We start from the raw sequence: 10,278 nt of genomic DNA on the forward strand, positions 1-10,278 counted from the left end.
TCACTTTGGTTCCTTGTAATTTTAGATTGGTCAATACCTCATGTCCCTCCCCCTGCATCTGGAGCCATTCGTAACCCCCGAAGACTCGGCATTGGAGCTAGCTTTGCATGCTGGAAAGTTGCCCTATCCTCCAGAGCAAGGTGAGTTAGACTATCAGGAGAACAGCACCACTAAAATCTTTCTTTAGATCAGTCCCACGGCTTTTTAGCAGATGTGTTTATATCCAAAAAACTAAAAGGAAAAATTTCCATCAGTGCAATAATGATCTAACTCTTATTTTCACTGATAATTGGTGCCATTTTGATTTTGATTGGTGCAATACTGACACATAATCACACACATAGGTTGGACTTGATGGACTTGTGTCTTTTTTTCAACCTCACCTACTATGTAACTATGTAGTTAAATGGATTTTCCCTTTGACCATAACAGAAATGTGAGTTAAAGTCTAAACCTAGTAAAGTGACTAGCCTCACTTCATACACAGAGATGAAACAGATCAGAGATGATACACAGAGATGAAACAAATACTCCTACATAAGTTGTACCTGTTTATCTGCAGTTTTCCCTTCTCTACAGCCATTCGAAGTGCAAAACTTAAACAGCTTGTCTGAGCTTTCAGAAAGCAGGGGTGGGGAGCTGAAGTTACACTTTGAAGTTACAAGCAGAGCTAAGTGAGAGCAGCTTGAAGGGGAGGTGCCCCCCCCACCCCCACTTCTCACAGGAATGGAGCTGAGACTGTCAATCACAGGCTGCCTGCTGCAGCTCCCTCCCCTTTAACCTTTTTAGCTCTTGGTGTCACGAAAACTTGTCAGAGGTGACTCGTACATATAGCAAAGGAATGGGCCAGCAGAGAGAAATGACACTTCATGCTCTGGATTGAGATAAGTACACACTATAGATGGATGTGCTTTGTTCGTATTTCATGTCTAAGACTTACAGCCACTTTAAGCTTAGACCTTAAGCCAACCATTGACAGATCAAAATTCAGCTGCTTCAGCAGGAACCGGCCTAATTTTAATCTATCTATGGACAGGCCTTTTTTTTTTTTCGTAAGATCACTGCTGCTGGCTATAGTCGGCAGCAGTAACCATTGTGTGCTGACAGCGGGGAAACCTCCCGCTGTCAGAATACAGTAGCACAGCGGGAGGGTTCCCCCAAAGAGGAATGGAGTGATTTTCTTTCCTTTCACCTGTGGTGGAAGGAAAGAAAATTTCATAACGTATGGCCAGCCTTGGTTGGAACCAAGCTGGGTGTAGCTATAAAACGGATTTTAATGCAGATTCTTGGCTTTTTATGTTCAGTAGATTTAAGATGATGCAAACAAGTAGTCCGAATGCTGTGCTGCAGATTCTGTGCCTGTGCATGCCCTGCCACAGGGGCTGGCTCCCCAAGTAGTCCATCCTCTCTTCAACGTAATATCTTCAAACCTTGTAGAGAAAGACAAGCCACACTCCAAGATAAAAGCCGATGAAGATATTTAATAATCGCTCTGGGGAAAATGGCAAAATCATCTGAACTTCTGTCCCCTAATGTTTCACTTAACAATGAGCATAATTGTAGACAATTAAACGAATTGCTGAATAAAACCACATCAGGGAGCAGAGGTTCAGGTGATTTAGCTGTTGCCTTTCTCTACTGTGTTTGCAGATATTAAGAGGAGCCACTCCAGTCCAGTTGCTGAAACATTGCTAAAATTGTGTGACGGTCTCCCTTTACTATAACTGCATGAGCAGCCCACAACAGGTGTAAAGGAAACCAAGAGAACCTTTAGAAAATGATGAGAGACTAAAGATCAACGGTAACCCTCCCAGTGCAGAAAAAATAAGAACATTGCTGATTATTGAAACTCAAGCTCTGTGGAGACTGCTGAGGATAGCAGTAGCCAAATACAATCATTTTTGCAAATTGTTTGTCTTCTGCATCAAGATCTTCACTAAGAACAGAGACCTTTCAGTGCTTATTTTGGTGCAAGAGTGTACAATACTTTTGGCATATGAAAAGGTAAATGCAGGATCTGTAAGGCTTACATTTGAGTTAACATTTAGGGTAAAGGATACCTGTACATGAATGAATCCCTACTGCTCCTTTTTCCCATTCCATAGATATCTTTTCTGCTTACCTCAAACAACCTCTCGCACTCGTTGCAACCTAGCCATCTCAGGTGACTCTAATCCTCTTCACTGAAGAGTACTGTGCATGCTTGACAGCTTCTCTAGAAGACACAATGGAGAAGCAACTCCCTGCAGGCTTGCAAATAGACAGTTTTTTTCATTAGGTCCTATGGAGAAGCCAGTGTGCAGTCGCAGTACATTATGACCCACCCACTTAGTGCGGAGAACTAAGCTAGCTAGTGAAGGTTACCAACTTATCTGAGGTAAGAAGCAAAGGGTATCTATGGGATGGCATATAAATACTTCTATTGGTCCAAGCTGGACCAATGTAACGATACAAAAAAAAGCCATACCTGGAATGTAACTTTAGGGGTTAATTGATAGGGAGGAGGTGAAGTGTTGAGGTTTGAGAAAGGCAAGGTTAAAGGAGAAGTAGGGCCAAAGCTCTTTTGGCCCCACTTCTCCAGTGGGTCACAGGAGTGCACTTAACGGCCTAAAGTCTGCTGTTGGCTGACTTTAGCCGGTCCAGACTGTGGAAGATCCCAACTTCAATGTTGGGATCCACCCAAATGCCTGGACAAGCAGTTAACTCAGCCTCTCAGCGCACTGCTGAGAGGCTGAGCCAGCCACTCCTGACCCCCCCCCACCCCCATCAAAGCCCAGCACTCCAGTGAGCACTGGAGGGGCAGAGGAGAGAACCGGTGTCTGCTCACTGAAGACTGAGAACTGAGCAGTCAGCGGTCTTTGAGGTGGAGAGGGACAGACACAGCATCAGAGGGATGTTGCATCCACCATGTTGAGTATGTAGGTTTATTTTTTTTCTTTAATCCTGTACTTAGGGTTAGATAAAGTGTGAGGTCAGAGCAAAGGTGACTGCCCTTTTTTAACTTTGAATGTAAGCCCCATTACTTAAAACTATAATATGCAGGCTGCAACAATGCACCAAAATCTTCATAACTTTAAAGTACAAAATTATTTATGTAGCAGTTAAAAACCTTTTTAACACTTTAAAAAAAAAAAAAAAAAAGTCTTTCTTTGACTTTCATCTGCCAAGTTGTTTTAGATTGTGTATGCATATTGCATACACACAGAACACAGGCACATCCTAATCAAATATCAATTCTTCTCAGACTAACCTAATGCCCCATCTGGAGATTTGTTATTTTTACTTTTTTCTCTCCAAAATAATTTAGTTATAGTGATAGGAGAAATATGGGTGCTAAAATTGTTGATTTGGAAACCATAGGTGTGCGTAGCCTATTGCATTAGTGTGTGCACCCCAAAGTTCAAGCACAAATGCCTTTCTCTGCAGCCTCAGTGAATGAATGGGAAGTGCTCTGTGCTGAGCAGCTTCCTGTTCATTCACAAGCTGAAGCATAGTAAATACAGCTTACTATGCTTTCGTTATGAATGAACACCTGTCAGAAACCATAGTAGAACAGCAAGCAGGATCTGGAGCCAGAAGGAATGTCAGCCAAGCAAGTCTTTAACAGGAACACAGAAGAGCGTCTCTCGAGATGTGACCAAGGCGAAGGCAGAGATCATCTGGGTTGGACAGCTTAAGTAGGCAGAACTGACGAGTAGGATATCATCAACAGGTGAGTCACTGTGGAGAGAAAGGAGCTGGCATTTAGCCGACAGCTGAGCGGCCAGCTTTGAGAAGGAAGGGCTGAGCCCAGCCCTGACAACACAGTGAGTGTTCATTTAGAAAAGGAAGGGGCTGGTAAATGATATAATAACACCGTCGGGGGGGGGGGGGGGGGGGGAGACAGGGGGAAGCCCGGGAAGTAGGGGAATCGTCACTGCACGTAGTGATTAGGGTGTGCCCAGGCACTATGCTGGAAACACTAAGTGCCTGACTGTCAAACTAAGTCAATAGTCAAAACCCTGCAGCACATATGCAAAAAAAAGTCAAAGTGAAAATTGAATTTCTAATTTTTATGCCAGTTCATGTCAGTGAATGCCAATATTGAAATTTGACATCAGGATCACAACCAGGTAACTGGCATTTATAGAAGGCGTGGCTATTGCAGCCTACCTATATTTTGAACACTGGTTTTCATTAAAGAGAATGAATGGCCCTCAATTCACTCGTCTACAACAGTTAATATTTTCCATATCAATTGTTCTTCTCTGCTGTAAGAGCCAATAAAAGCTGAATATAGAATCACTGAATATAATGTCACATGGCTGAAATTACAATTATGACCAATAGCACATGTGATTTAGCTTAGTAAATTAAAGCAGAATTCCACCCAAAAATGGAACTTCCGCTTTAAGTGCAGGTGACCCCCTGACATTTGGCATGTCATTTTTTTAGGGGGGGAGCGGGTACCCTGTTTTTACAGGCACCCAGCTCACACCTCCTCCCTCCCTGCAGTCTTCTGGGACACATTACAGGGAGGTGCGCTCATGCGCACTGTGTGCCCGGCTGTGCAGCCACAGTTACAATACCGGCGCCGTGGGGAGGAGGGGGAGAGGAGCGAGGCTTCGTACACTCGCATCGCTGGACCATGGGACAGGTGAGTGTCTGATTATTAAAAGTCAGCAGTTACACTTTTTGTAGCTGCTGACTTTTAAATGGGTGGAACTCCACTTTAACGAAGAATTCCAGGTATAGATATTTTCATATAGTTACTTTGGTCCAGGTTGGACCAATGTAACTATACATATACCATACGTGTGCGATCCCTCTGGAAGCTGGAAATCACTGTAGTAGACTTCTGCTACAGTGCTCTCCACTAGCTTCCTGGTCTCATGCCAAGTGGCTGCCCTGCTGCATTGTGAATACAGAAGGTCGGCCGCTTGGCACGGGTGCCATTCAGAAAATGCTTTGCAAAGCATTCTTTGATTGGATGAGGTGGAGAGTGTGATAGCACCACCCCACCTTTTTACCTCATCCAATCAGAAAATGCTTTGAAATCATTGAGAAAAAGCCAACTTCCTGTGTTCACAATGCAGCAGGGCAGCTGCTTGGCACAGGACCCAGAAGCTAGTGGCAATCACTCTAGTAGCAGTGCCTACTACAGTGAATTCCAGTTTCTAGAGGAATCTGATGGCTGTAGATTGTCCAAGCTGGACCAATGTAACTGGAAATTTTTCCATATCTGGAATTCCTGTTTAAGCCCAATGCAAAGGTTTTTTTTTTTAATTTATTTTAAGTATAACTAATGGAAAAACTTAGTTTTTTTTCTACATTTTGTAGAGAGGGATTGGAACAGCTTTTAGGTTTTTATTGCTGTTTGTGCCCCCATTAGGGAGATTCATCCTCTCTTTTTGTCCTGTTATCAGGAAAGTGAAAGTTAAAAGAAAACCCACATTTTTGGGTTGTCCTCAGAAAAGTAATTGAGGTGAAATATTCCAATGGGCACACCTTAATTTGCAGGGATTTCTGGTTGCTTCCAGTTTTGGCTATGGGACAGGAAGTGAAAGTAAATCTCCCCAATGGGACACAGATTATTATTAATATTATTATTATACAGTATTTATATAGCGCCAACAGTTTACGTAGCGCTTCACAACTTTAGGGTAAACAGTACAAATACAATACAATTTGATACAGTAGGAATCAGAGGGCCCTGCTCCTTAGAGCTTACAGATGGAAAAAAAAACTTACAGGGTAACCCTCCCTTACCCTATCCAAAATAAAAATAAAACGTTTTGCAACGTTTTTGGAATCCTCCGAAAAGGTGTCACATTTGGCACCTTTCAGGGGGGAGGGGGAAGTACCTGTCTAATACAGGTATTTTGCTCCCACTTCCTGGCATAGATACCCGAGCCACCCGCGGGTATCTACGCCACCTCCGGCGCCTTCTCCCCCCCCCCCCCCCCCACACTGTCTTCTGGGAGACACACAGGTCCCAGGAGACAGCAGGGACCAGTGGGAACACGCAGCTCGAGTCTTGCATGCGCAGTAGGGAACCTGGAAGTGAAGTCGCAAGGCTTCACTTCCTGATCCCCCTACCGAAGATGGCGGCGGCAGCACCTGAGAGCCGAGTGACAGATCAGCTTCGGGTGCCGACATCGTGTGTGCCCTGGACAGGTAAGTGTCCATATTTTAAAGGTCAGCAGCTGCAGTATTTGTAGCTGCTGACTTTAAGGAAAAAAAAGCGTAACTCCGCTTTAATGTACAAATTATGAGAACAATTAGTGTTTCAAGAACTAATTTCTAATTTGTAATCATGGTAGCACAATAAAGCAGTTTTGCTACTTGCCAAATTTCAAAGTCTGACCTTGAGATAGCCAACAGTAGTAGATCTCCCTGCATGAAATATGGTAAATATGACATCTCTCTACATCTAGTGATCAAATATGACTGCCTCCATATACATACATTAGAAAATATGGAATGCACACTGATGAAATTATTTGTTGCCAGCCAAACTTTTCAAGTCTATCTAAAAAACAATATAGTTCCTCTTTAAACATCTTGGTGAAATTATTTATAAAAAATGTATGTATACTGTAAAAACAATGATACCTTTGCCAAACCTTATTTGTGTATCTGTGTGTTTCAGGAGAAGAGACGCCAGAACTAGACAACATGGCTGATTATTGGCTGGGATCACTGGCGAGAGCCACAATGCAGACTTACTGTGACGTCATCCTGCAGATCCCGACCGTCACCCCACACTCCAGCAAACAGCTGGCAACTGATATAGGTGAACCTACACAAATCAATCTTGGATGAGTCAGCTGTGTGACTCAGAGCTTAATGATAACCTTGTGTTACAGAACAAAAAGTCTGAGAGTTCTGTGGCGTGCATATGTATAGTGAATAGAGGTCGACCGATATTGTTTTTTTTTCTGGCCGATGCCGATATTTAGAAATCGCGGCGTACGATGGCCGATATATGATGCCGTTTTTTTTTTTTTTTTTGTTTGTCAACGTCTGCCCGCTGCAGGGTGAAAGCAGCCTTAAGTAATAAATGATACAGAAAATTTCTTACATTTAAACATTTATTAAACAAAACAAACCTCCCATTAGTTCACTTTTATGTATAATTTAGATTAAAAAAAACTATATCTTATATATTAAATACACAAAAACAGGTAATCAAAACTTTTGGACAAAAAAAATGGGCTAACTTTACTGTTTTATTTTTTTTTTTAATTCATTAGTGTATTTTTTCCCAAAAAATTGCATATTAATAGACCACTGCGCAAATGCCATGTGACATAAAATATTGCAACAACCACTATTTTATTATTTTATTTCCTAGGGTCTCTGCTAAAAAAAAAAAATATATATATATATATATATATATAATATAAAATGTTTGGGGGTTCGAAGTGATTTTCTAGCAGAAAATACAGGATTCTTACTTGTAAGCAATAAGTGTCAGAAAATATTTAGTCTTTAAATGGTTCAACTGAGAACTCCTACACAGGGAGTTCAGTCCATTGTATCTCTTTTTGGTTCTTTTCCCAGACTTGGCAGGCTGCCCAGATAGATAGTCGCTCCACGGGAAGACTTCAGACAACTTGCATTGACTTCTGTTACAGAAGTCATTTGCAAGTCGCGCTGAACTTTTAAATCGGCCTTTTTTTATCAGCACAATTGGCCCAATGCCGATTAATTAAAAAATGCCAAATATCGGCCGATATATCGGTCGGCCGATATATCAGTCGACCTCTAATAGTGAAAATGTATGCTCAGGCTTTTTTTTTACTTTTCCCATGACATTGCATTTTTAACTTTCATAATATATGTTTGAGTGTGATACAAGGACACTGAAGGAACTTGGAATACCTTATGAAACTAGGGTAAGTCTAATTTAAAAAAAAAATGAATGATGCTATTTTCTTATAGGTGCAATAAAATACATTTCAGTTGGGGCTTATTCACACTGTGATACACTCAGAAGCTCATGTTGCTATACATGCTGACTTGCATTCTGGTGCTGAAATTCCCATTGAATTATTTTGAAAAGATCTAAAAAGGTAACCCATATTTGCATTGCAGACTTCATCCAACCCCTGTCTAGATGGCACAGACCATCATTCAAGTTCATTTTCTCAAAGATCAGGTTCCCTCTATTAAGACTTGCTCTACCTAATCTGCAAGTATTTCTTGGGCTTTTAGACATCATGCAGCTGTTTCCCAGATTTACAAGGCTGCTGTCCTTTGTTCACAGTTTCTCTAAGTTCCACAGGTGAATGCTTCAGCCTCATTTAATGCCAGTTTTGGGTAAAGTCTTTCAGGGTACTCTTTGAATTCAAGGCAGTACCCAGTTTTCATTTATTTTTTCCACTCCAAAAACATTCCTTTTGGCATTTGCTGTTTTGCATAATGTCAGTAGGACAGCTTCTGGATGTCCTGAAGGCTAAAGACTTCCTGTGTTCCTGAGTGTTCCTGAACGAAAAAAAAAATCAAATTTTCTTTCTCGAGTCCATTGGGGGAATGTATTTATAATCATGCTTACAGTAGTGCTTTGCTACAAAACTGAGTCCTGCTGGCAGTAAGAGGGGTTTTCCTTGGCTGGCCTACAGTTTCTTTGTTTACAAGGGTCCAGTCCTCCTGTAGGCAGCTGTATGACTGAAGGTTTATGACTTCCTTTGCTCCTCAATGGGCTTTAAGAAAAGACTTTTACATGGAGAAACAATGTAACCTATTATTTTTAATCTAGATTATCTAATTAATGTGATGGACGCACTGGGTTTACACCCCACCCGCACTTTGCAGAACATCGTCACACTGATGAAAACCAAGCCTGAAGACTTCAGGCAAGCTGCAAAGGCCTTACCCAGGAAACTGACCTCCTCCATCGCAGCCATGAGAAGCATCGAGTACTGATAAAAATTCCACCTTTCACAATATACTGCCGGCCGTCATTGTACAGGTTATCATATTGTTCTTGGATTTTATTTTCAGAAGGTTTATTTTGAAGGTGATGGACAATAGTAGTGTGCAATGTCACCTGTCTGATCAGATGATCTAAAATACTTCAAGCTTTACTGACAATAAATAAAACTTTTTATTAGAAATGTTCTTGTGTCCATTTACGTCATAGGAAGAAAAAACTGGGAGCAGATCCTTCACTTTATGACTTACAAGAATTGTGCTTGGTGGAGCAGCTCTACAGATAATGACTAGCGAGGAATATGCTTGGTGTAGAAGTTATTCAGTGCATAAAGCTCATTCCTCAGAATGCAGCTAGCATGTAGATATGTAGGAGTAAATCTGCAGATCACACAAAACAAAAAAAGTGGGACTCCAGGAAAATTGCTAAACACTACTGCAGTTCATCCATAGGAACTTTTTTACCTGCCAAAAAATTTGTAATTCACACCCCTAATTACCTTCCAAATGTGTAGTACAGGGGTGTCAAACGCCATTTCATTGCCAGCTGTATCCATATTATGAATGCCCTCAAAAGGCTGGTTGTATCTGTAAGACTAGATGTCCAGAGTACCCCACTCCCCCTTACATCAGATGTCAAGAGCCCCCTACCATCAGAAGTCAAGAGTCCCCCACTATCCCTTCCATCATAGTGTACACCCCCCACCCCACCTTGCGCTGCTGCCCGGAAAAAGATGGGGGCAGAGCTGAAAAACAAAAAGTGCAGAGTCTGGAGGAGGACCAGAGGAGGGCTGCAGTCAGCTGACGGAGTCTGCTGAATGCTGAGACCAGGCAAGGTGGAGGCGAGGGGGTACTGTGGCTACCTAACAGAAGTGCAGGATTTGATGGAGGAGTTCTGTCCTCCTCTCTGCTAGTGAGACAAAGTGGGGGCACAGACAAAGGGGGTGCCACAGATGCAGGAGAGGTGCGAGGGCCACATGAAATGGCCTGGACCCCCGGGCCTTGTGTTTGACACATGCGGTCTAGTAATTCACACCTCACTGCACCGCCAGACAGGTGATGCCATTATTTACTGTTCTACCTTTGCAGATATTTATGTCACTTGTCTGCTTATTGAGCAGTGAATCAGTGATACAGATGCACTGTTTAGTGAACAGAAAGGTGACACAGAGCTGTAAAGATGGTAAATAGGGGTTTTACCTGCGTGGGTGTGCAGAGTGAGCAAAATGTATGAATCACAAGTTTGACCAAAATATGATTACAAATCTTTGTAAGCAGGTGGAACAACTCTTAGATACAGTATATAGATATGTATGTGTGTATATGGTGCCTCCATGTATGTATTGCCTACTACTGTGTTTC

The 10,278-nt window shown here is 42.1% G+C and overlaps 1 protein-coding gene across 1 annotated transcript in view; it reads left to right on the plus strand.

Annotated features, from left to right (window-relative positions):
* Window positions 1–9,101, plus strand: part of LOC141148931 (conserved oligomeric Golgi complex subunit 7-like) — a 72,734-nt gene extending 63,633 nt beyond the window's left edge. The window contains exons 16-18 of the mRNA XM_073636823.1: window positions 26–140; window positions 6,632–6,775; window positions 8,744–9,101. Of these exons, the coding sequence (XP_073492924.1) occupies window positions 26–140; window positions 6,632–6,775; window positions 8,744–8,910 (426 nt within the window). The 3' untranslated portion in view covers window positions 8,911–9,101. The remainder of the gene's footprint in view (window positions 1–25; window positions 141–6,631; window positions 6,776–8,743) is intronic.
* Window positions 9,102–10,278: the final 1,177 nt, after the last annotated feature.

This window comes from Aquarana catesbeiana, linkage group LG06, assembly GCF_042186555.1.
Source record: "Aquarana catesbeiana isolate 2022-GZ linkage group LG06, ASM4218655v1, whole genome shotgun sequence".
NCBI lineage: Eukaryota > Metazoa > Chordata > Amphibia > Anura > Ranidae > Aquarana > Aquarana catesbeiana.